At 38.6% G+C, this 27,997-nt stretch overlaps 1 protein-coding gene across 5 annotated transcripts in view; it reads right to left on the reverse strand.

The window, feature by feature from the left end:
- Positions 1 to 4,891: 4,891 nt before the first annotated feature.
- The window catches only part of PDLIM5 (PDZ and LIM domain 5), a 130,044-nt gene continuing 106,938 nt past the window's right edge, over positions 4,892 to 27,997 (reverse strand). For all 5 annotated transcript variants that reach the window (XM_026847630.1, XM_026847628.1, XM_026847632.1 and 2 more), the window contains 5 exons: positions 20,900 to 21,074; positions 13,841 to 14,021; positions 12,719 to 12,839; positions 8,681 to 8,796; positions 4,892 to 8,056 (listed from right to left, as the gene is read on the reverse strand). In XM_026847630.1, the coding sequence (XP_026703431.1) occupies positions 7,967 to 8,056; positions 8,681 to 8,796; positions 12,719 to 12,839; positions 13,841 to 14,021; positions 20,900 to 21,074 (683 nt within the window). In that variant the 3' untranslated portion in view covers positions 4,892 to 7,966. The remainder of the gene's footprint in view (positions 8,057 to 8,680; positions 8,797 to 12,718; positions 12,840 to 13,840; positions 14,022 to 20,899; positions 21,075 to 27,997) is intronic.

Raw genomic sequence — 27,997 nt, forward strand, 5'->3', positions numbered from 1 at the left:
GTACACCACAATCCTTGAATACTAACTGCCACTGAGCAGAAAAATACAAGATTATCCTACTACAATCATGTAACTGCCCAGAGGATGAATGTGGTATTTAGGAAATCTATGCCAAAGCTCAAACCTTGTAAAAGGCAAACTTGAAGCCATAAAATATGCTACTGCTTTTTTTGGGGGGTGGGGGAGTATCATAGACTTCATCAGACCATCATCAGAAACTGATCTCCATCAAAATATTACAGACATTTACTTGGAATAAATAAAAAAGGAAAGCATCAAAAAATAACATATCTCCAAATTCTGCAGAGGGACCTTCTAGCCAACTGTGAGATGTGTTCTATTGAAAGTGAGGAAAAAACACTCAATTAGCCACATTCTTAGGAAAATACATAAATAAATAAGGAAGAATCTGCAAGATTTAAAGACAAACTTGCAGTCTTATTTTAGCATCGCTTTACTTCCATTGCTATGCACTGAATGATTTCAGAGAAAGCCCATCCTATTTGCTTCTCCAGATACCACTACTCAGTTTCCCAGTAATTCTCTACGGATCGTTGGTGGGTACCACATGGGGAAAAAAAAAGTCACACAGCAGATTAATCTCACTGGGGTTATTTAAAACCAAGTGTAAGTCCAAGATTGGACCCTAGGTGCTGTAGATATTAAGTTGCTCTATTTTATACCCCATCTGCCTCCATACAACATACAAAGAAAAGCAACCCTATATTGAAAAAAACCCAAAAGTCCTGCCCTATAAAATGTAGTTTATTCTTTGCACACAGCAGGAAAAGGTAAGTGATTGCTTTATGGGTCATGATCAACACTTTCAATAATGGAAGTGAATTAAAATGAATATTTATGCTCCAGTAATTGTTGAGACATCTGAATAACTGTTAATCCACCCTTAAAGGACACTTTGAAGGGTTTACATAATTTGGAGAAATGCTGCTAGGACAACATAAATGGCAAGAAAAGCTAAAGAACTCTGATGTGGATAATGTGGATAGTACCTCAACTTAGTGCAAATACCAATAGTTCGTCTTTCATGCAGAGTCAAATTGTTTGTGAATTTACCATCCTTTTTATTCTCAGAGAATACTGATCCAAGCACAGGATAAGCACAAAAATTTTATGTTCTATTTGAGTGGAAGTATATAACAATATAATTAAATGTAATTGAATCAGCAAGGTGCTAGTGTAGGCAGATGAGTATCAGGGAAAGATTATCACTTTATCTAACCTAGTATGGTTCGTCCAGAGACACTGAGTATCTGAGATGGGAGAAATTAAATACACTATTAGGAAGCAGTGTTATTTCTTGTAGTGATTTTCCTGTCTCTAGGTAGCGTGGTAATCAACTGTTTTGTCATCTACCAAACAAGAGCATTACTTCAGGTAGATCTGTGATACAACGGAAATCCTGCTGAAACCAAGGGCCCAGATCCTTAGTTTAATTCTTATCTCACTCATTGGGCAAATATAAGCATAAAATTAATGAAGCTTTGGTACTGGCCATTTTTAATTTGGAGGGGAATAAGTTGAAATCAGCGAGGCTTTATCTGCTTAGGTTATCAATTATTTTGGCCCTGCACTTGTTTTCATGTGTTTCCCCTTCTGCTTGATGGATTTCAAGGGAAAGAAAGAGTTTATGTGAGATATAATTACTGCTTTGGTCTAGTATCTTGAGTTATTTTTCCAGCGGAAACTTCTGGGTGGGAAAACTTGACGCTTTGGAGTGTGCCAAAATGTAGCGCAAGTTTATATCTACCAAAGGAACATCTGACATTTCACTGATCCATCACAAAGAGAAATAAGGGACACACCTGACAGGATTATCTTGTACTGAAATACTTTAAAACAAACAACAGCACTGCCCAGCAGTAAGAAAAAGCAAAGCGAAGGCATGATTACTGAAAAGGAAATAACTGTGATCCTATGGAAAGTGTGAATATTATTCAGAGCACAATGACACCATCCTTAGTTTCACAGTATGAGAAACCTTTTAAAACATACCCAAAGTGCTGGATGTTTTTGAAGAGTTTAAGGTATTTCCGGTGCAAATGCAAAAGCACTTTATTACAACTTGCATATCTTACAATCTTAGATATTGAGAAAAATCTTACGGAAAATAGATTTGCAAATTAGCCATGTGTAAATTTTAGCATGGTGACTTTAAATTTCTTGAGACATTTTTGCTTGCATTCCATTGTATGATGACAGGCCATTCTAACACAAGTAAACCTTTCATGAGACCCCTAACAACAGAGAGTGGATTTTTTTGTCCCCAATCTGCCATACATGTGCTAGATTTGGGTTTATCAGAGATGCGGATACTTTGCTTTATTTTTCAGTCATCAACACAAGTTTCCTATCTATGCCAACCTCAGTTTTCATGGCAAATGATGATGAAAAAGATCTTTAGGCAAAGCAATAAAGAGCAATATAGAAGCTCATTATAAGCCCAATTCATAAAATTACAAGCTGTAGTGTGCAGTATGAACAAGTAAAACTGAAAACCAAGTTGAAGCATACCAAACGAGATTATAAACTAGCTGTTGTTTTTCTGTCTGGAAAAGGCAATTCTTTAATGAGCTTGGAAACACAGCTAAATATTTTCTTTCATAAATTCAAGAAAAAGCCGTACCACTTTTGAGACTTCTGCTGGGCAGCTTTTTCTCCTCTCTCTTTTCCTCTTTTAAATTTTAAATACTGCATAGGAACCATTTGCTCTGTGAGGTTCCCATAGTTAGGACCAAACCCTTCTCAGAGGAATTTTAGCACCTTATTAATTAGTTGGTTATGAGAAGGAACTGCACTCTTTCAGTGACTCCTATTTTGCCATCAGTAAAGTGTGATCCCATAATAAATTTCCATCAAGCAAACTATTTCTGGTAATTCCACCTAATTAACACCAGACTGCTAATAATAAATTAGGCCCTATGTGTTTCTGATATAACCAAGATCTTGTCTGAGCACAAGATATTAACCAATGTCCCGGGAAAGTAAAACTTGAACCTAAATTAAGACTTTTCTGGTAAAAGGATTTATATGCAGTTTTGTGAGAAACCTTTTGAAGATCTCATACAGGGCATTTTGATCAGCAAACATTTTGAGTGACAGAGAGATTTGTTCTGTGCCGAGCAGTGAAAGTGGATTTATTGTGAAAACACACCGTTGAGTTTTAAGCCTATAAATCTTACACTGGATTACAGTGTCTTAATGAATGAATGACAGATCTCTTTTTTCTGTCGGTGCATTTTAATGTTACATGACGTTGTGATTGATAGAAACCAAACCTTTGCCATTAAAATGTCAAATGCAGACTTGATGCCTTTAAAAGTTTGGCTTCTGGAGTTTAATATACTGTTTGCAAATAGACTTGCATTTGTCTCATTCATAGCCTAAACACTGAAGGGGAGGCAAGTTTTCTGTAAAGTTGCCTCTAAATTTTATAGAGCTGTGTGCAGTGTTTTCTTTTGCTTGTATAAATAAAGGTAGAAAACAACAGTGCATTGGACTAGTTAAGAGATACTCAGCTAAGGAGAGTCCTACCAGGCTGGTATTATCAAGAAGTAATTGGCCATGTTATAGTAGATGGTTAAGTATCCCACAGTGAAAGTGGAGACTGCTGCATGCCAAGGCTTAGTAAAGTACAGTATCAGATAATGCTTGCCAGAGCAGGCAGTATTTCCTTGGACAGTCTCAACTTAGGAAAAATATTAAACAAGCATTGCAAAGTCTTCTAGATGGACAGTAGAATAAAGATAGCAAATAAATAGTGATTGGCCAATATTGAGTTTTACATTGTTACATATTCTACAGTGTTCAATACCATATTTTCCATCTTTTGTTTCATCTTGAGAAAAGATGGAGAATCAGAGACTCACCAAAGTTGGAAGGGACCTTTGGAGATGAAGGGACCTTCTCTGGTCCATGGATTGTGTCCAGCTGGGATTTGAATATCTCCTAGGACAGAGGCTCCACCATCTCTCCAGGCAACTTGTGCCAGCGTTTGACCATCTTCACAGTTGTCTTGTCACTATGTACCACTGAGCCGAATCTGGCTCCATCTTCTTTATTCCCCCCTTCCAGGCGTTTGTACATATAGATGAGATCCTCCCTGAGCCCTCTCTTTTCCAGGCTGAACAGTACCAGCTTTTTCAGACTCTCCTTGTAGGAGAAATGCTCCAAGCCCTTAATCATCTTCCTAGCTCTTCACTCCAGTACACCCATGTCTCTCTTGTACTGGCGAGACCAGCACTGGACCCAGCACTCCAGATGTGTCTCACCAAAGCTGAGCAGAAAAGAAGGATCACCTCCCTCAATCTGCTGACAGTGCTCTGCCTACTGGATCCGAGGGGGCTGATGGTCTTCCTTGTCACAAAGGGGACATCACTGGCTCATGATCAACTTGGTGTTCACCAGGACCCCCAGGTCCTTTTCTGTAAAAAAAATAAACTGAAGAACAAGTGACTCAGATGATATCTATTCATGTGTACAATCATGACCTTCTTGTACTGGCTATGATTCAGAAAAAAACCCCATCCAACAACCACAAAACAACTGAGGACAGATACAGTTTGGGGTTTTGTGTGGGGTTTGTTTGTTTTGTGTTTTAATTACAATTAAATTTGAAAATGTGAACAGTGAACAGCCAAAATTTGATGCCAAAGACTATTAAACACAAGTAAGAAAATCGCCAGGACTTAACAGCTGGTTGTTTAGTGTAAAACAATGAAAAAAAAGGAGATTCAAACAAGTAATCTGTGAATTGATGTAGTTCCCCTTCTTACTCTCGTTTGCAAAGCCACTGATATGGCTAGATGATGCAAGTAGATCCATGAAGAAACAGGTAAAGAACTGAACAGACCAACAAACACTGAACCACAACTCAACTTTTGCTTTTAAGTTTATTGCATTGTTATATTAAGCATTTATATTTACACATAGTTCTGTATTATTTAGATACAATATACTGAAACTGTCATCATGATTCAATTATTCACTCATAAAGACCTTCTACCTTCAAACAGAGTTAAACCCGATTCACTTACAGGCAGTTTTGGAAGAAAAATAATTACTGATTGAAAAATGCATGCAAAACCTACAGTAGTTAGGTGATTAGCGTGTCCCTCATGACTTTCTAACATTCCCTTAAAACATGAACGCTAAACATGCGTTGTATGAAAAATAGTTGGGAATCTCATTAAATCCCCAAATGATGATGGAACGGTGCTGATTTTTGCTATGTTAAGTCTGTGGTCAAATATACATATGTATATGTGCATATATATGTATGTCTCTGTCTCTCAATGTACATGCATACGTGTGCATGTATAGAGTAGTATATATAAACACATACACACACTCACATACCAAAAGATTCTAGAGGTAAATATGCAGGCTTACAAATAAAACAAAATGCAAAGATAGAAATATGAACTAGTCCTAAACAAAATAAAGTAATAAATATTCAGTGAGATACATGGCATTATTATAAAGTGCTCTACTAAAATCTCACTTATTAAAATAACAATTAAAATTATGTTCCTTTTAGTTGATTTATATGATTTGGTAGAGCCATTAAATATTCATTATGTATCAGTGACTCTATGCTTCCTTTTACATTTTAAACAAATAGATAAAAGCAGAAATTAAAAGGCAAAGCAGCTAAATGAAGCAGTACTACTAGAGCCTTTCAGCCTTTTGGCCTCAAATTCATTAACAACTGCAAAATTTCAAACCCTGGAGCATATGGATTAAGAAATATAGTTCCAATTAAAATTATGAAACTAAACAAAACTTAATTTTATTTTAAGGTCAATGACAAACTGAAAAATTTCTATCCTACTTCATAATATCGAGGTTTAAACTGCAGAAATTACTGAATGCCTTATCCTGCACATTCCCATCCTCTTTCTCCACACATGTGCAATATAGCTCCACTGACACCTAGTCTCTAGGTCTCATTTCTCCACATTCCACCTGATTTCAAAAGCAATCTGGCTCATATATTACCGTATCTTGTCCAGTCTGCTTCTACCCTTCTGATTTTCAGCCAAACTCACAAAAGGGTACATCTACAAGAATGTAAACATTTTAAATGGCTTTATGACATTTTTTCTGTACCACCAGAAGTTAAAAAGAGAAATATGGTAGCACTGAGGAAAAACAACCTCAGGAAATAAAGTGAAACAGCCCTACAATGTGAACCTGCCTCACTGAATTAAGAAGAAAGTAAAAAATCTTTTCAGATTTCAGTACAACAATTTTGGTTTTCTTTCCCCCTCTTTTGTTAACATTCTTTATTACAATTGCTTTACTTAACCATGGCAACTTTTTGTGATTTTCCCCATGGGTTTATGGATAAACCTGTCCTTTGTATCAGTAAAAACCAAAACCAATAACAACAAATCCAGTAAATGGCTTCTTTTAATGTATATTGGAAAGAGCACTAAAGACTAACAATTCAGCTCTGACATCCCAGTTGAATTAAATAGCATGTAAATTCAGTTTCCTTCAGGAATTTGATCTGGCCCTGAGAGGGCCCCCTTCTCTGTTGTGCAACTCTGCTGGAGCAAAATTTGCCCCGTGCAGAGGATCACCACCTATTCTCTACCTGCCTACAATTGCTCCATACCACTTAAGCCCTAATTTTAAGTTAAGTGGGACTTAGCTGGTGCATAGGTCTTGCACTGACACTCTGTATGGAGGCAAAATTCATATCAAGCCACAGAATTGGCTACACCTTCTGGCTTGTAGTAAATGCATAATGACAGCATTGTCTCTCCGCTCCATTGCAAGAACTAAGAGATACTGAGCTGCCTAACTCAGTATTATATTATTCAACAATATATTACCTACATCTGAAGGAAAAAAGAGAAATAAAACCCAAACTAATAAAAATCGTAACAGCTGAGCAAGAAAGTTAGTTTTTGGTACACTACCTGGCACACCACCAATATACATATTCATGAGCTACATGGTAAAGAATGTACTGAGAGAAAAACAATGTCCTCAGTTGCACTTTGGCAGTTTCCCTCATTCAACACAGGTCTCACATTATAAAGCACTGTTACCTGCAGATTCAGGGCAATTTCCCCTTTCCAAGGCACTTAAAACTATCTAAAACCTGAACTGTGAACATAAGAGTATAAGTTCCTGCTCCCTTATTTCTAAGATTTGATCTGACATTTCCATCCTTTCAAATACACCTTCACTAGCAGGTTTATTTTGGCTAGCATTCTGGTAGTACATGAGTTAAGGAAGAGTATTCCATTTATGTTTTCTTCTAAGTGGCATCTTCTAAACTGTTCTTGTTCACCAGCCTGGCCACCACTCCATTTAACTGCTTTGTAAAAATCTCTGTCCTTTGCAGACCCATCAAAGATTTAACTGCAAAGGCACAGGTACATGTAATTGTGCAGGAGGTTTCATGTATACAAGCATCAGATTAAAATATCAGTTGTTGAACTATATATTCTGTGTACTTATTTTTTGCTTTGAGTTCCTTTTAACGGAGTTTAGCTGCAGTACTTCTAGAAACACTTTAAAAACATCAGCACAATAAAGTGATCTGGATCACTAAAGCCAATCTCCTTTTATTTTGAATAGCAGCACAACCAAGACTTCTAGTATCAGGTATTTATTTTTATAGATGTTTTACTTCTCATACTGAAGCAGATATAAACGTGGTCATAAAATCATGAAACCAATACAGTAATGTGCCAAGTGTAGAGGTAAAGTCACTCTAATCATTTGACTTGGGTGCTATTCCTACCCTTTTATGAAGCAAAACCATAACTGATAAATGCTCTAAAAATTAGTGTACAGCCACTTCTGCAAGTTTCCACATTTCTCTTCCATTCTAGAAAACAATATATAAATAATTATAACCAATTATTGAACATGGACATTTTAACCTTTCTTTCTGCTCAGTACATTTGTTACATAAGAACTCCAAGCATCAGATGTTGATAGAGTGAGCATGTTTCTTGCACAGTGGCTTGTCCTTCTTGGAGAAGAAAGTCTGACCCTCCAAACTGTCACTACATACCTGAAACGGGATGAAAAAAGAAAGGATCATCCAATTAAGATGGATGAATTACACCATACATTGTTCAGAATGTCAAATCATGGCATTGTTCTATGCACAAATATATTCAAAGAATTATTATCTTTTTCTTAGGGATACCCTTTTTGCTGTAATACTAATGGTTGATGTAAGCATAACCTTCCTCTCTTTAAGTCAGCAAGTTCTTACTGGGAACGGTTGGGTTCAGCATTTTAAAAAAAAAATAAATCTAGTCATTAAGATTGGGGCTTTTTTTTTTTTTGGTCATATAATACGAGCAGGTGATACTTTGGCTACAGTTTATGTCAAAAGCACTCTTGCTACTGTAGAAACACAGCCCATTCCTGTATGGCCTTCAATGCTTGCTCCAAGGAAGTAAACGTCAAGGGTTAAATGTTAGGACACATAGCTGCAATCCAAGCCAACTCCTCTGGACTGGTGCCAAAGGCTCACAATAGCAACATACCTTCCATATAACAGGGAAAGTGCTTTTTGTTTGGGCTCAGAGGATTGAAAGAAGTTATAGCTGCTAACTCCCACATCAGTCAGGTTAGCACAAGCACTGCTGCCATGGGTTTGTTTAAAACGTAGACTAGCTTTACTTACTGAGCATACAAAGCAAGTGTCATGCCAAGTGTGGCCCAGAGCTTCAAGAAACCTGTCTCCAGCTTCAATGGGGAATTCACAGCCATGGCACATAGTACCGAAGAGGGCATAGTAATCTGCAAGCAAATACAAACAGATTTTAAAGAGGAAGCATATGCAGAAAAGCAAGACTGACCCTTTGAAACCTTTGTGCTCTTCTTCCAATGGCAGTGAGTTTGTACTTGTTGAGTTTTATAACACCGGGTACAATGAATAAAGAGCTCCTAGTTCAAAAGACTGGGATGCCCTCCTTTCCTCGCTAATTCAAGTTCTCATCCCCTTCCTTGTCCTTTTAAGTGAGCAATGATTCCATCTTGGTGTTTCATTTCCTTGAGATCAATAGCATGCTCGGGGGGGGGGCCAGGAAATGCCCTCCTTGCAGAGCACCCACGAGGGCTCTATGTGCTCCTTACGCTCTCTCTGGCTCTGCCTTGAAGCACACCCTTGTTGTTCACACGACAGACCCCCTCAGCCAGTAACAAGCTCCTGCCTACTTTCTGGTACAACATTTGTCCCAGACTGCACTACAGAAAATCATGTAATCATTAGGCTTCTGTCCTAAACAGAGCCTAGCGATTTGGACCAAGTCACAACAGTTTTCTAGAGACTGGAGTTTATTACATGGCTTTCTAAAAAAAAAAAAAAAAAAAAACAAAAAAACCCACAACAACAAAAAAAAAAACACAAACCCAAACTCCCAAAAAATCCCAAACCAAAACTAAACCAGAGCCTTTTGGCAATGTTTTTATTGAATATAACAGAAAAGTATCAGTAGGGTGTCAGGATGGTTATTAGTGACTGCAATCACTGAAGTTTATTCACACTGTTAATTTTTGGGCACTGGATTGACTTGATGCCTCTGGAGGCTCCCCTGGAATCAGCTGAGAAAAGCTCCATGAGCAGTCTCAGAGAGCAGAAACCAAAACAAAGGGCACCAAACTGTTCATACCATACCCACTGACTGTGGAGCTTAAAAATAGAGAGCAGGGTAGACTAGCAGGATAAAATACATGTATAAAGTTGGGAGGGAGGCACTTACACCCACCCCCATCCCCACGGTCTCAGTGTGTGACACTCAGTTCTCTGGGCAGAGCCATCTCAGTGGCTACAAGTCACCACACAGTCCTTTGCTGCCCATCTGTGCAGACCTAAATTTCACCCCATGTTGTCTGGTCTTTTACACTTATTTCAACTCTCAAACACCCCATTCTAAGAAGGAAATTTTTGCTGCACCGAAGACAACAGCGTTAGTGCTATAATATGAGAGAATTTGGAATCAGCACGCTACCATGACAAATACATAATGTCATGCAACATTACGTCTTCATAAGACAGACTACAGCGATAACCATAATGAAGCTTTGGACTCCATGCTTAATAGTAGCATTCTGCCTCTGACAGGGAAATTAGATGCCAGGGTTTGTTTTCAAGGAGACTTAGAAGGAGTGGCAAGTGGGGTACAAGGAGAGTTTGTTTCTCTACTAGATTAAACAGATCTGCTGAAGCTCTGATGCTTATTGCAAGCAGAGCCATGTCCAAGTGAAAAGCCCTGTTCTGGTTTAGTAAGACAGCGTTTTATATGACAAGCTCAAAAAGCATCATCATAGGAGGCATCCCATCAGGTCAGAGAACACAAGTGCTCTGGAAAAGCAAAGCCCTTGATGGCTGCCAGTGCCAAGAAACAGCCTCGCTGATTGCTTTCATTAATCCATGCTACTAGGATGAATTTGCAAGTGTTTAAGCAGAAGAAATACAATAAAAATGTCAAATGATAGAACACATCTGTGCAAAACCCCTGAAGGACATGGTCTCATGAACATACCGTTTCAGCTTTTTGCATTCGTGTTCACACAGAATCATTTACACTTACTTTCCTGGTGCCAGTACTTAAAGCCTTTTGTAAGTTGGCCTATGGTTTGTGTTGATAAATTTATTGGCTTTTCTTCTGAAGAAAGGGCAATAGATAAGGCAAAATGAAGGGCATCAGCTTTCTTTTGCATGCTTGAATTGTGATACCACAGAAACCTTCCAAGCCAGACTTCCCATACAGCCACATATCAATGCTTCCTGCATACAGCCTTTTCAAAACTAGGTTACTAACTCTGCACTTAAAAAAAGTTCAAAGTTGTAGATATCTGTACTTTTAATTTCATTTTATCATCAACATTCAAAATCAGAATGTTTTGAAGATTAAACCCCCTTAATACTAATAACTGATGCTGTTACAATTTCAAATACAGATTTAAAATTAGAACCCTCCTTTGCACTGGAGGAAAGAAAGCTGGCAATGATATTCCTTATTTCTTTAAAATTAGACATAGACACAACTCCAGCTGGACTGAAAGTCTTTGAAGAATGACTATATCTCAAATTAACTAGTTAGAGAACCAGAGCCATTACAACACATCACTGCCAATAACACCTCACAGAATGTGCCTACATTAATTTGTGCTTGCAACTTTCTGTCTCAGAAATGAACTTTACGAGAAGGGTAGTATTCTTGACATTTTATCCCAGTGTTTCCTGCTCACAGTATAGGAAAGTGCACATTTGTGCATGGGAGTCATAACAGTAGCACAAATCAGTGCACTGCACAACATGTGGTTCATTTGGTGGCAGGAACAAGAATTCAGCATTAGCAGAACAAACTCGGTCACGAGCTTTCTACCCAAAGGAAAGTTATCGATTCCCTCAATACTATTTTTGTATCATCAAATGGTTCCAAGATTAGGAGCTTCAGATTGCTTCAGGATGAAATTTCACCGTGCTGTCCCACTGGAGGATGCTGCTCATATATCCGTTTCCTCTGCTGTTCCACAAATTCAATAGGGGCAGTACTTTACCCTACTTGTGTTACTGAGTTAGCAATAACCTGCTGTGTCCTTTTGTATCTGCCAAAACCTTATTAAAGCTGCTCTAACAGAAAAATTTTGGATAAATTTTGCCTGCTTTCCTCATCCTTGCCTGCTCAGTACATAGGAATCTCCATAGCACCTGCTGAGAACAACTATGGGATCAACCCAGAACTCCTCCAAACAGGTCACTAGGATTTCATACTAAATCTCTTCCTGATCAATCCACTTTCACCTCTAGTTAAATTACAATGCTCCTTTTACAGTAGAAGGGAAAACACAGAAAAGGTCTGACTGATGGTTCTAACATGGATGTAATCAGCATGCAGTGTGAAAATAGACAATTATGATACAATTTTGTTTCTTTTCCATTTTGTGGGAATTGTTTTACAAATACTATCCATTTCTTTCTAGCCTAGAAGGGTATGTGGAAAGTTTTAAGTAAACTAGGAAACAGACATAAATAAAAACTGTTCATATTAATAAAAAATATATGATTAGTTCGAAGTGCTAAAAACCAAACCAGAATTCCTCTAAACTTCTAAGATGCATCTTTCACATAATATTGCTCATCAGGCTTTCAAGGGCTATTATCATATCATTGTATTTTTCCCCTGACAGCCTGGGTTTTTTTTATCCCAAGCTTGTGTTCAACAGATGTTATCCCTGATCCTGCAAAAAACTTCCTGGGCAGACTGCTTAGTCTTGGAAGTCCCTCCCAGCTGTGAATAAGGTTATTCAGAGTAAAACACATTACTCCACTGGCATTTGCTTGTTTAGTAAACAAGCAGATTTACACAAACTCAAGATTATTTTAAAGCCAACCAGAAAGTCACCCTAAAATTAAACACTTTGCTGTACCACTGATATCGACAACTGAGGGCTTAACAGAAACAAGTAAAACCAGTGTCAAGAAGCCTGTTCCTGTAGAAGCCAATGAAGAAATTCTCAGCAACTTCTCCCGCTGCAAATTCAAAATGTCTGCAGCTTTTGTTGCTTCTTGGAATTGACATATCAATGTTACATGACTTTGCTAGGACACTTCTGAAGTAACGCTTAAGAAAAAGGAATTATTATTTTTTTCCAAGATTATTAAGATCTGCTTCCCCTCACAGCTGCAGTAAACTTCGGTTGTGTTGCTTCTTACCGGTCTCGCAGTAGGGATCGCCATCTTCCAAGTGGAAGACATTATTGCGGATGGGGTTATGACAGGCCACACACACGAAGCAGGAAACATGCCAAGTTTGTTTCAAAGCATTTATTACTTCCTGGGGGGATTAGAAAAAGTGTTATTAACACATTATTTTGATGTGATGACTAGATTGTGGGGACCATGGCTCCACACTTGATTCATTTCAAGAATACTTTGTTTCCTACTGATACTCTGAAAATGGGCTGTGCACACAATTTCTGCTGATGTTAAACTTACTGAGATGCTTTATTAATGGTACATATCCTTATGTGTCATAATCAACCTTTCATTTTTTGGAAGGTTCAACATAGAGTTGGACAGATTTAACAACTCATTTGTTCACCTTTTCCATTTAATTAGGATCTCACCCACAACAGTCCTCTGAAATAAGAAAAGCATCATCTTTAACATCTCCTCAAGTCTGTGAATAGTTAATCAGAAGACATCACACAGAAAATTATGACTGCTCTGTGTTGTTTTAGAAGATGCTATAGTGCCAAATATGACTTGAGAATTGCACTGCCAGAGCCCTGCGTGACCCCGGTTACACAAGAGTCCAGACACATTGCTGCCTGCAGTACAGCAGTGGACATCAGCTGGCAGGCTCAAATTAGCAAGATCAGTGCTGAGTAGAATAATGCATCTTTCTATCTACATTACCACTGGGAATATGTCAGTACTTCACATCTAGCCAACGAGCGTGTTCCTCACTGCTCAGCTCAGCTTAGAAGGATTTTTTTCCCCTGCCCTGCCTCCAATTCTGTAAAATCTGCCAATTAAAAGCATTTTGCTCAAGAAAAATCTAGTACTCACTACAGCTACAAAAGAGCTTCATGAAAATAGGAGCTGAATCTGGAAGAGCCAAGGAGACTACGGTATCTTTTCTCAAAGAGACTGAAAAAAGCTCAACATAAGAGCCAAAAACGTATTCTGTATGTGACAGGAGCTGAAAAGATATGTCAGAGTATGTTTGGAAGAATGCAAACAGGGTCAGATAAAGGAAATTTCATTACAGAGAAGCACTGAAGCACTGATTATTGTTCATACTGAAAAACAGGCCACGTGCTGGTTACTTACCCCAAGGATCTTCCTCTGGCACTTTGAACACTCAGGTGCGAAGAACTTCTCATAGCAGACCTCGCAATACAGCGCCCCTTTCTCTTCCACAAACCCAATGTAAGCCATGGAGGTTTTGCAATGAGCACAATTAAATTCCTCTGGATGCCAGGACTTTGCCAAAGCCACCAAAAAGGGTCCTCTAGAAAGAAGAGATTTTTGTCAGCAAATGCCCCTGAGTTGGTTCCTACAGAAACTGTTAATAGGCTTAACCTACAATACCTCTGTGTCATTACTACAGTGTTCACAAACATGTAACTGCTCCATCACTCTTTCCTCCTACAGACTCTAAGAAAGCATCAAGCACTGACTGTGTCTACTCCCATTGAACAATCTCCCAGAAACACCTGATCACAATAAATACTAATTCTCTTCACTGCCTTTCAGAAATCTTATTTGAGAACTACATTAAATACAGTGCTGAAGTGGCTGCTAGGGAAAAGAAGGATGTTCCCTATGTTCTTAATTATTTCTATCTATTGCAAAGAGGTATCTGACTCAGTGATACAATCAGCTCTCTTTCAGCATGCATTGTATCAAGGCCACAAATGTTCAAGTAGATTTGAGTCCATTAAGAGCTGATAACATCAGTTTCTCGTGAGACAAAAATTCAATTGCTATCCTTATCCAACAAGTTTGTTACAGGATAACTCATCCCAGTTGTAGAGGGATTTTTCTTTCTGGGGGTGGGCTATGCTTTCGAAGCTAGTTAAAATAGGACCATCTTCTCCAAATACAGAGCCTCCTCTATTATTTGCAGACACAAAATAATGATGCTTTTAATAGAATTTGTCTGGCTAACACAACAGGGTAATAGACAAGATAAACCTGTCCATTTCTCGGTCAACAAAAAAATTCTCGGTAACTCATAAATCCCAGGCATATACCATTGCATCTGTATTCATCTGAAACATATTCAGCATGCTAATTTCTTTAATAAACATATGTATTTTAATGAAACACCTCCAACACTCAAACTTCCAGAATTTAGGCTTCAGGTGAACTTTGTGATTCAAGTTCGTCTCCCTCACCAGATCTCCTATTTTTGCAAGGCCAATAAAGCTGCCATTCTTTCAGTAATGCATCACTTTTTTCCGATCTAATGCTTCACTGCAAAAAAAAGTGTAAGGTACTAATATCACCACCCTGTTGCTAAACATTCTTTTGGAAATCAAGGAAGCTCAAGAACATTTTTGTTCAAGATAAGATTTTCATATGAACAAAGCAACAAGCAATAGAGAAGAAAAAAAATCTGAACATTTGCTTCCAGGGTGGGAATACAAGTGGGCAGAGGACAGAGGGCAACGTCACTGAGAGTAGGGGATAATTATTTTAATTCCTCTTCTACATTTTTTCTGGAGATGCTATGTATTTTCAGCAGGATCAGAAGTCAAAGATAAAGGACTCAGATTTAGGACAATTCACACACCTCCTGAGATGATGAATATACTTAATCTGAAACGGTTTCTTCTATTCGCCTCTGATTATCAGAGAGAAAGCAGTGAAAAACAGCTCCTGGAGAGCAGCTCGTAGCCCTTTAAGGAGGGACCTGGGGTCGAGCGCAGCTCTGGCCCTGGCTCCCAGCGGACGCCTGAGCAGTGCAAACACTGACCTAACCCGATACCCTCCCGCCGCTCTACAAGCACCTTTTTACATCAATGCCCTTTCAGTTATGTACTGATCAAACAATACAAGCCCTTATGTACAACCAAGTGTTCTCAGTGCGCCGTGTCAGCACAGGCTAATTTAACAGATTCATTAACACAGGGCTGACACTGAAGAGGCTCTCCCAGCTCCAGGTAGGATTGAGTTTCTGGCCATCTGCGCCGAAATGAGAGGCTCAGCTCAGTTAGCTCTGCAAGGGAAAGCAAGTATGCTAGTGACGGGAGGGGAAAGAATTTTTACAACATCTGCTGCCTTTAGTTCTCCAGAGTTTACAGCTCTGACATGTTGAGGTTAGCCATTCAGGACAGCGTGCAGGAACCCAAATGGATGGGAAACAGCCTGAGAATCCATCTATAGAGTTTCTATCCCAAAGTCCCCAGACAGCTGTGGCTGTGCCCTGCACAATGTCTCCGAGGTGTTCCATTAGCAGGCTGGCTCCCTGCACACACGTGTCCAGAAGAATGCTTTCTAAATACAATTTCACTTTTAATCAGGCCATAGTTTAAACATGTCAAGCTGATGCTGCAGCTTAATGATACCAGCAACTTAAAAGCTGCCCCAAAGCACGTGGAAGAAAGAAAAAAAAACAAACACCTGCCATATAAAATACACTAGAACATGATACTCAGAACTTGGAGGTGTTCCTGGCCTCTGCATATTTTCACAATCAAAACGATAGCTTCCAGTAATGAAAGATATTTATTTGGTGTATCAATTTGAAAAGGAGTTTAAAGCTCCAATTTGAGTAAGGGGGACAGCATGCCCACGCTCACACAGTCTGATGGGAAGTACTAGGAATATGGCTGCAGATGCCTTCATCTTTCCTTCCCCATTTAAAAACAAAAACAAGTAAAAAATCCCACATGCCTCTATCAACTAGAACATATTTTCAAAGGTTGTGCTAAAAAATCATGTTCTTTCCAACCAAAGATATAGGATGATCCATCTGGCAACAGCTGGCTATGAATGCCCCCTATCCCAGGCTACTTTGACATGCTAAGCATTTCTGAACAAATTTCTGGCATCACCATCTAGACCACATGAACCAAACTCACAAACAGGCAAATAGTAGTGGTGGGTTTTTGTTTTGGTTGGGGTTTTTGTTTGTTTGTTTGTTTTGTTTTTTTTAATGGATTCTGATGTATTTACAACAGTTTTTACAGAATCTTATGCCCCAAAGGATCACCAGACATAAATGTGGTAGCCACCTAAACCATCTGGGTTCTGCATGTAGCAATAATATAGGGGCAAATTGGAAGGAGAAGTAATGTACAGGGAATATAATTGCAATTTCACTATCATTACACTTGTAACTAAATACAGCTTCATCAGTATGGTCATCATGATGATAATCTAGCTTCTCATGTGGCTTTTATTATGACAGCAATCCAGAACTGAAATTTGGTGGTAGACAGATCAAAAGGATTTCCACATCTGCTAAGTAGGCCAATCACTTCGCAGTTAACCCTACAGCAGTCTACACTCTAGGAAGTTCCTTTTTCTCCTCATTTGAAAATGCCATGGTATGTAATTTCTGTAATAGGAGATGCTGAAGGGAAGTGCCATTCTTATTTTTTCCCTTTTGTCTTTATAAACAATTAAGCTATATTAAAAGGTGACAAAGCCAAATCATCATTCACAAGCAAACATGCTAAATAAAGTATGTTCTTGATGGAGATCCAGGGAAAACACATTTTGACTTCACAGGAAGAGCCAACTCTGCACTGCTGCATTTGCTAAGACTGCCTGGGAACCAGAAGCCTTCATCAGGAAGTGTCAGAAGTTTATCAGACCATCACAGCAAGTAGATCATGGGAAATTTAATTTTCCCCCAGCTTTGATTCTTTTAGACATGCAAAGAAAAGCTTACTTAATGAAGCTTTGGAAAAAATTGGAATCTTCAGACAATCACTGTATGAATAATTAAAGATACATTAAAAAGTTATAAGATGTCTCTAAGAAATGGTTTGAGCTCCACCAGCCATGGTTATTCTATGCCTGAGTGTAAAGTAACCAACTCCACAACACATTTTGGCTTCAAAACAGATGTACAATGCAATGTCACTTGATCCTCCTCCTAACTTTTCATAGGTAAGGCTATCAGTAAGGGCATGAACTGTAATTATGCTAAAAGTTGAATTCAAAATGCCATTGCAATCTCTCAAATCCACTGTATATTTTGAATAGGAAACATATTTGGCATTGATTAATGCACATCAACTCATCCTCAAATGAAACAATGCTTGCTTTTAATAATTGAGGTGGCATTTAACATATGAAGAAATATAAGGATTTAAATACCACTAGCAAATTACAAAGAAGTTAGATGCGGGTATCAGTTATCATTCATTAAGAGGTGTCACTTACAATAGGTGACAATGGCTTAAGTACTGTCAAGTAGGGCTCTGCAGTTTCTCCTCATGCATCTACTAAGGAACAAACATTGCTTCACAGACCAGTACAATCCAATCCCCTACTCATAGGGCGACAGCTCATCTCTTTTTTAATGGTGATCAAAGCAGGAAAGCAGTGAGTAGCAGAGAGTGATTTAAGGGCCAAGAGGAGAAGCTGGCTACTCAGGAGTGATCTGCGGACTGTGCTGCAGGACCCCATGGCACAGAGTGTTAGTGAACCCTGCTAAACCACAGGTGCTGTAAAAGGCACTGAAGCTTTTTGCATTAAAGTTGCAGCATATAGTGAATTTGCTGTGTTTGGTTTTAATTTTAAACTGGAACAATAGTAACAAAAAAGTTCATGGTTGCTTGCATATTATTTACTAGACACAAATCCAAAGCCCAGGGAACAAAAAGGTCCTAATAGTAAAGACAGACAGATTATATAGGCCAAGCTGTTCAATGAATCAGATGAATCTCATCCCAAAAGTGTGGAGACCTTTTTGATATTAATCTTCCATTTTGCTGTGAAGCAAAAACTCTGGATTAGAAAAGATGTGCACCAAAAGATACGTGTTTTTTTTCTATTGCTTCAAGGAAAATCAGATCATATATTTTTATTTCCTTGACATATACAACGGAAGTAGGAAAAACTTCTCCAAAACATCACAGATCAGTTAGAAAAGAGCCCTCTAAAATTAACCTGATGTTAACTGAACTGGTAGTGAACTATCAGAACAGAAATCAAATGGAAGTAAACAAGCTGGACTCAACTGACCCGAAGAAATAAGTGACTTGAGTTAGCTGCATCTTCTGATGCAGAATCCAAGCCAGGGCTCAAGAGGCTGCAAAAAGCCACATTGGAAAGGCTGATTTTCTATTATACTGATGAAATTTGTACAGCTCATACAGCTCCTAATTTTTCAGAACTCATGTTTTCTAATCAAACAAGTCTCTCTCTTCAACTGTGCAGCTCTCCTATTTTGTTCACTGAAAACATAGGATGTAGATGAATAAAAAAAAGAAATGCTGCATTTCCCCTTGTAGTTCAACAACACAGATGAAAAATATTTTTAAAAAATAAATTTCTTTCAATAATCCCAGAAAATCCCTATTTTAGGGAAGAAATAGATGAAAATCTGGATGATTTGCACATTGACATAAAAAGTGATTACAGGTCCCTGGACGAGACAATCATGACTAATTGTCAGAAATCACTGACTGAATAATGCAACCCAGATTCAATTCTTCCTCCATATGAAATTCTGGCTAATGATAGGATATTTTAGGGACTCCTCAGAATGTATTTAACTTAATTTCATTTGGCAAACTTGTGTTTGTGTTGCTTAATCTTTTCTACCCATGTCATACGAGTCAAGGACACCAGCTACCATAATACCAAAAGGCCAGAAAGCGCAACAAAGAGCTTGAAATCCAACACTGCAGGAAATTATTATTAATCCAGTCCTAACAATTGTTAAACCTCTATTCCTTGCTTTTCTTATATGAATGGAGCCTTCTATTTTTCTCCTCAATTAGAAATTCTGGTTTATAAATCAATATTTGTGACAAGTTAGTCTTTATAAGACTATAATCTTTGATTGGTTTCTAACTAGCTAATCTTCTCAATTTTATTGGGTGTATAACAAAACTAATTTGCTTAATTTGCTTACTTTTCTTTGGCTTTACTTTTTTTTTTTAGTTCTACTCCACCCAGCTTTTTGGTTCTCTGTAAAATGGGTTGTAAGGCTGTGACTGTTAGCATTTCACAATGGTTTTCTTCCATCAGTACTCTCATTCTCAGTATTGTTAGATAAACCATGCATGAAAACACTGCTCTGCATTATTGAAAGGAAGCCTTAAAACACCTGTAACTAAGGAATCAAAAACCACGACAGCAAAACAAAACCCTGCTGTCAAGAGAGCCTGCAGGACGAATAAAATCATAGAATCATTCAGGTTGGAAAAGACCCTTAAGATCGTGGAGTCCAACTGTAAACCTAACACTGCCAAGTCCACAACTAAACCACATCCCTAAGCACCACATCTACACGTCTTTTAAATATCTCCAGGGATGGTGACTCAAGCACTTCCCTGGGCAGCCTGTTCTAGTGCTTGACAACCCATTTGGTGAAGAAATTTTTCCTAATATCCAATCTAAACCTCCCCTGGAGCAACTTAAGGCCATTTCCTCTCATCCTATTGCTTGTTACTTAGGAAAAGAGACCAACACCCACCTCATTACAATCTCCTTTCGGGTAGCTGTAGAGAGCAATAAGGTCTCCCATTGAGCCTCCTTTTCTCCAGATTAAACAACCCCAGTGCCCTCAGCTGCTCCTCCTAAGACTTGTTCTCTAGACACTTCACCAGCTTTGTTGCCCTTCTCTGGACACGCTTCAGCATCTCAATGTCTTTCTTGTAGCAAGGGGACCAAAACTGAATACAGTATTCGAGGTGAGGCCCCACCAGTACAGGGGGACAACTACTTCCCTACTCCTGCTAGCCACACTATTTCTGATACAAGCCAGGATGCTCTTGGCCTTATGGGCACATTGGTCTTTTTCCACCAGGCAGCTTTCCAGCCAGTCTTCCCCAGGCCCACAGTGTCGCATGAGGTTGTTGTGACTCAAGTGCAAGACCCAACTCTTGGCCTTGTTGAACCTCATACAATTGGCCTTGGCCCATCAATCCAGCCTGTCCAGATCCCTCTGTAGAGCCTTCCTACCCTCAAGCAGATCAATTTCTGCCCAACTTGGTGTTGTCTGCAAATTTACTGAGGGTGCACTCAGTCCCTCATTGATAAAGATTTTAAACAGAACCAGCCCCAATACTGAGCCCTGGGGAACACCACCTGTGACTGGCTATCAAGTGGATTTATCTCCATTCACCACCACTCTTTGGGCCCTACCATCCAGGCAGTTTTTTACCCTGCAAAGAGTATACCCAGCAAATAGATACAAACCTAATCACTTGATTACAGTGTGCACACATGGGAGTACGCTTTCCTGCTGGAATATGCTCTGCCCTCTGAACCAATGTGTCTTGCTCATTTAGCTGAGGTGCTGTTGCAAGTTTTTCACTTGGGGCAGTTGGTCCAGGTGGTTTAATACTGTTTGATGTCCATCCACTGTCAGGAGCTAGGGAAAGAGTAACAAAAGCATTTAGAAGACCATCTTTCAGTACCAACTAAATTATCTTGAAATACAACCAACTAGCAACATTTGCCTAATATCTTTGTCCAGTGCATACCTGCCTACTTAAAAGAACAAATTAAAAAGCACTTATTTTCCCCTCCTTCCCCACCAAGTAAATACTACCTACTTTATGAAATGCCTGTGAAATAACACAAAATGGTTTTGGCTAACTTGTAGAAGTAGCGGACAAATTTCAACACACTAAAGAAGTTAGGCAAAAGAATATACAACTTGTGAAGGTATTATTTTGCTTTAGATACAAAAGCTGAAGCCAAGAATATCAGTGCATGAACAGAGACAGGAGAGTATGACATACCTACTCAAAACACTTTACAGTGAGTGCAATAAATCATACATTATTACTAAAAGATTAAACAAGAGTACACATTCAATACAACATATACAGGAACTTAAAATGCAGTACTGTATAAGGAAAACATATTTCTAAATCAAATTTAAACACTAGTCTAGATCACTAGATACTGCTAATCTGAAGCATTCTAAAGGTCACGTTCACATCCTTTTTTATAGAAGTTATGACACAAATAAAAACCTGACATTTTCAGAAATGTATACATCAACACTCTTCCATTTGTGCTCAGGTTTTTAGAGTTGTGGAATAGACAAGCTTTTATGGACTACGAAAAATGCATTTACAAAAATGAAAGGCACAGATGATACTGTTGCCAAGGGTAATGAAGAAACAAACAGTCCTCTGCTTTTTTTTCTCCTCTATTGATATATGCACCTTGGTAACGTACAAGCTACAGCAACACGAGTTTATGGGAGCAGTTATTCCTGTCAAGTGGAGAATTCTTTTTCTTTTTCAAGTACACTAAAAAAAAAAAACCAACCCACCACATTTCCATAGCCTTTTGTTTGTAACCATAGGCAAGAGAAACTGTGAGTGTTTACTTGGTGCTCTGGCTTTAATGCAGCCATATTAAACCTTGTAAATCAAAAAGCAAAATTAAGATGCAAGTGGAAGCTCAGCGAGAAATAACCAAACAATGACAGAGACACCAGACAGCACAAGCTTCTGTTAAAATGATGCACCTCTTCAGCACAAGGACAGGGCATCAATATGTAGCTTTGCAAAAAAACCCTGGTTTGTGAGCTGTTAAACTTTGTGCTAGTCTTCACCTGTCATTTTCATATCATCTTCCAAGAAAAAGATGAAAATTTGTTTATCATTATCTCCCTTAATGTAATGCTGATCAGTCTGCGCCTTTGCAGAAAAATTGCAAATATCTTTCAGGTAAAAAACTGCATTCCCCGCTCAAATGGAAGTGACATACTAATTCACAGAGAAGATAAATTTAAGCAACAGTGAATACACAGAAAAATCAACAGAAATGCCAATCCCTTGCTATTTACGGAAGATAGCCACACACTACACAATCTAAGCAAAATAATACAATGAACTTTAGTTAACACACACACACACACACACACACACACACACACACTCATGTATATTTGTAGGCTAACACAGGTGGAAGAAAAATCCTTTTTAACACCAATACTTTTGTACTATAATTATGCTCGATATTAACCCACTGGTATGGGCTCAATACCTATTTTTGCTTACCCTTTCTCTGTAAGAAGAGGTAATATAGACATACATCTTTTTTTTTTGTCCACTGATTGGTTCATCAATTTTCTCAAATCATGTAATTTCAAGACTGACTTCTTTTGAACCCTTTTCAGTACTTAAAGTAGCAAAAAGTATACCAGTCATCAGGGTTTTTTTGATGTGCTTTTGTTGTTTGTTTGTTTCTTTGGTTCTTTTTAAAATACAAGACTACTGATTATTTTTAATGTATAATTAATTAATTCGCAATATCTTGAAAAAAACATCACCTCCATTTTAGAAACTTTCAGCATACCTGAATAGAAAGTGTTTAGGAATAGAAGCACTTGATCTTGAACAAGTCACTCTGCTACTGTGGCTCATTATAGATTATAAATGCTTGCTAAACTGAAAACATAGGAACAGATAAAATGGAAAAGGTGGCAGAAAGGCTTTGAAGACATGAACAGAAGTTGTTTTGATTAATAGCACTTTCCTCCTCTGTCATCACACATGGCTTTCTAATTTTCAGGTCCCATTTCATGAGAAGACAAAAATACACACTAAAACCAAATCTGTTTAAGACTGATTTATGGCAAAAGCAAATTGCAGCACAGCTTCTAGTATATTGCTAATTTCTCTTTGCGTTATCTGCTGAATCCCAAAACGCATTCAGACACATCATCTAGCTCTTTGTTGACACTGCATAGTTTAAAAAAAGCGCCTTTCTACTAGCTTAAAAGAAAAAAAAAAAAGTACAAGCATCACAGTTAGTCCCTCTTCTTTGGTCTCATTACAGCTTTCATTAATGCTGTTTTTATGAATTATGTGTTTCTGAAAACTACCCAACTTTAAAATTACTACCAGCCAGGAGCAGAATTTGTCCTCATGAACTTTCTCTACAGAGTTGTTAGATAGATCAGTCATTTCTGAGTTATTCAAAGCACTAAAAAGGAGAGAAGGGGATAGTTCATCAGTTTGGGAAATAACTTCAGTCTACTAATGACTCTATGTTAAAACAAAAACTCTCTTTCAGGCAAACCATAATATAAACCACGCAAATTAGTACTGTGTTAAGCAAGAGCTGTGGCCTAAGCAAAAACAAGTTGGGCATTTAGCACTGAGGACCACCGAAGGCAAATGGACCCACTCCACTTATGAAATTGGTGAACTCAAGAGTTCAATGCCCTGACTTTCAGCAGATGCAGGACTCCCATGGGATCACAGCCACAATGCAGAGTAAGGGGAATAACAAGCAAGCCCTAAAATCTATTTATATTAAAATCTGTATTATAAGCCTTAAAATCTATATGAATTCTCAGTATTTTCTTCCAGCAATATTCCACCTCTTGTAGCTGTAGAATTTAAAATACCAGGTCAGTTTTCTTCTTTAGAATGACCACTGATGTTTCCCGACTATCCCTTCTACTTTAACAGCAAGTTTAACACTTCTGTACTGGACACTATATTTTTTCTGCAAGCAGAAAGGGACACTTAGAGTTCCCGCATTCTCCTCCTCTCCTTTCTCTTCCCTACTCCCTTGGAAACCTTTCAGATTGAAACCCAACCACATGATTTAAAGAAAAACATCAGGCCGAGAAAACTTATGCAGGTGTTTTTTCTTGCAATGAGAAGCTTTTCCCAGGGCACACCAGTAATAACAAGGTAGATACGAATTATTACACTCAGTCTAAGCAAAGATCTCTCAACCCTTGGCAATTGGTCTAAGTTCTCCTGTGGTATATTCTTTATACTTTGCTTTTTACATTTTACACGTATGATTTTGGATCCCACCAGCAGCTCTGTTCTCGAAGAGTGCTGGGGAGGTGCCCTGGCACCCAAAATCTGGCAAGGCACATGCACATTTTTAATTGTGAACGATGACCATGTGGGAATGAGAAAGGAAAACACTCTGGCTGCCTCATGACACAATCTCAACACGTATTTTCTGGGCGCCACCTTTGTTGCTTTAAATGGGACAGAACACAGAAACTTTCACAGGTGCTCTGAAGAATTATAAATAAGTAAATACAATAAATAAATGAAAAATAATTTATAAGAATTATACACCCCATCAGGAGCTATTCTACCCGAGTGCCAGAAAGGCCTGTGTTCTCCACAAGTCATGAAAAGATCTCTGTGGCCAAATTTTTGAGTTTTGCAGGCTTCACTTCACCTTTGCTCTCTTTAATTAAACCTTCTAAAGCACTGTTGATTTGCACTTGTGTATTGTCATAGCTGGCTTTTCTAAAACAGAAAACGCTCTGTACCCAACTATTAACTTTCTACTTTATTAGGTTTAAGTTTAGCAAACCCTCACTGTTTGTTTTCACTAAACTCCTTGGTATGACTAGTTTAATATTTAACAAAGTTTTAGGCAAGGTAAAGAACTGGCTTTTTTTTCTTTTTCAAAAATCCCGGTGTGACTTTGCCCTCGTTAAACTAACAATAGGCTGTTCCATCGCTGAGCACATGGATAACTGCAAACACTGGTGAAAGGTCTGGAAGACAAAGGGAGAAAGGCGGATACTCTGTGGTGCCAAAGTCACTTTGACAGAAGTTCTCCGGTGCGTAGCAACAATACAACAGCCTGAACTGTTTAACGCTCACTTAAACATAACATCAGACTTCATGTAATATCTATAAATAACAATGCTACTTTAAGCAATGGGAGTGCCAGAACTTCGTTTTAAAGTGTTCTAACTCAGTGATTTATACGCTGCTATCAAACTACTGTATTATAAATGGAAAATATAAAGCTTCATACATCCAATTTTCTGACTTTTCTTAATATATCTGTACAGTAAGAAATCTTCCTGTTCCTTCCCTCCAAACCAAACAGATGGCCGGATGAAGCAACGTGTCTGAAAAGCTCGGCTGTCAGCTCGTTACATTAGCCGTATATAACACCCCATCCACTCCCAGGCCTGCGTGAAATCACACAAGTTCAGCACAGAAAGCTACAGGACAAGCAAGAGGGGAGGAAAAAACCAAAAAACACAAACACACACCCCCCCTCCAACCCAAACCTCTGTGTTCAGCAGTTCTCCTTTTATGCCTTACAGTCTTGAAGTGCAGTCAGATCTAAACCCCCGCCACTGATTAAAGGCAGAACAGGAAGGATTAAACCATTATCATGTCTTTAAATGCTGGTGAAGGCTGGTATGTGACCCATGGAAAATCACAACAGGTGCCACCCCAGCCCAATTTCAACAACCCCTGCAACTGGAGGGGCTAGTTCCTGTGGTAGCAACCAGCCTTTCAACTGGAAAGGCTCTGGCTAAATTAGCTGTAAAGCATCTTAATTAAAATGAGTATGGTGGTTTTGGCTTGCTCAGCCTGTCTTCATGTGATTTGTTACATCACATACCGTCACAAATTTGGCACAACTGCTGTTGCTTTTACTGAAAACGTGCCTCGAGGAGAAAGTGAAAACTAAGACCTGTACAACAGTGTTTCATTTCTCCGGAGTGACAGTTTAGAAAGCCATTTGGTAGCTTTCTGCAGATAACATTTTGCCTCCCTCGCTTTTAGCTCCTGTTCTGATGTCGACAGCTTGACTGTGTCTATGGAGAGCACCGACTGTCCAGTCTTGCTCACATGCAGATTATCTGCCAGTTTCATGGAGATGATGTTTAACGTTGAATAGTGATAAGAATGCATTTACCAGAGAAATATTTGCTTTTGATTTGTTGAAAAAATATTAGGCATAATTCTTGGATGTCCTACACCTGTACATCTGAACAGGACACATCACTGCTCTGAGCTGGTGCTAGCGAATGAAAGGTAACTGATCCAGTGAGCCAGTCTGTGACAACAGGCCAGTTACTTTTTAAGAAATCAGAAGTTGATGACTATCTCATTTTGAAAGTCAACGAATGTTCCCACTCAACAGGTGCAAAATAACCACAGAGACAAATAATCTCCTCATCTCTGTTTAAATGACTAGAGAAAGGAGCATGCATCTATCTGATTTATGTATGCAATTAGTTTAAGTGCACAGCTTGGTGCAACAGCACATGAATTTAGCAACAACAGTCACAGGAAAATTGTAAAAGGTCGTAGCTGTAATAGAAAGTTGAGTTTCTGCTCAGCAGATCCTGTAGTGAGGTACACTGGGTCATTCTGCCTCCAAGTAGGTGGTACATTTCTGCATCACTACTATAATCTTCCCCTTCTTAAATATAAACATTCAAGTTTTAGAAACATATTAATTTTTTCACCATATCTGCAGGAGTTAGAATTTTGTACCACCATCAAATTAAGGTTGACATTTATAAATTACTCTGGTTTCACAATGGGTTTTGCTTGGCTAAGTGACTTCACATTACTTAACTTGTAAGAATAAATTCTTGTGGTTTGCTGTCACATGACAATACGATGATTTAGATTAGATGAAAAATTAATAACAGTCCATACAGCAGGATCAGGAAGCTTTTGTGTTTTGACCTGTCAATCATACTATTTTTATGGACAAGGCTTTCTGGTTTTATGAATGGTGACTGCATCATGAAGAAGCAATCTAACGAACTTATTCAGTGAAAAATACTGAAACTGTTTATGTTTTGGGACTGTTTCTAGCAGAAGCCTTACCAACAATGTAAGGACTTGCCTTAGCAACTTGTAGTATTACTCCAGTTTCTTCCCCAAGTTCAGACCACAGTCCTCAATAGTGACATAGGTCATTAAACCCCTATAAGAATAACTCCTGCCTTTAATTGCCTGTTCTACAAAGGAAACAAAGTGGGATGAGATGGCGCTAAAAACAAAACTGCAGAACTTTATGAACAAGGTGATGCTAACACAACAGCTTGGTTGCCTTTTGCATGCAAAAGTATTCCCAAAGCTGACGGGCCACCAAATAAGTGCAGCCTGTAAGGTCAACATAACTGAGATAGGGGCTGGGTAATTACAAATGAAACATAGAAAAACAAAGGTGACAAGGACAGAAAGTGCTGCAGTCCTTCCCTTTAGGGATCTTGAGCAAGGCCTTACTGGCAGGACATACATTTTGCAACAGCACTGTAAATCTTGGTGCCTCCCACTCTCTCCTCAGCTTCATACGGTTTGACCTTATGGCCAAACACCCTACTCTGATGCAGTCTGGATTTTTACCTCACTTTACTTAGCAAAACTCTACAGAATAAGTCACAAAGGAGACAAAGATCCAGACTGTCAGTATATTCAGGACAGGAAATCAAATCACACCTAGGAGCAGGCTTATATTTTCCTCTTCTTTTAAAGTTCTAATATTATTGAGGGGATAGGAAATTGGGAGAGCATGAGGCAGCCT

This window comes from Athene cunicularia (genome assembly GCF_003259725.1).
Source record: "Athene cunicularia isolate RWA chromosome 4 unlocalized genomic scaffold, athCun1 chr4_part2, whole genome shotgun sequence".
Classification (NCBI taxonomy): Eukaryota; Metazoa; Chordata; class Aves; order Strigiformes; family Strigidae; genus Athene; species Athene cunicularia.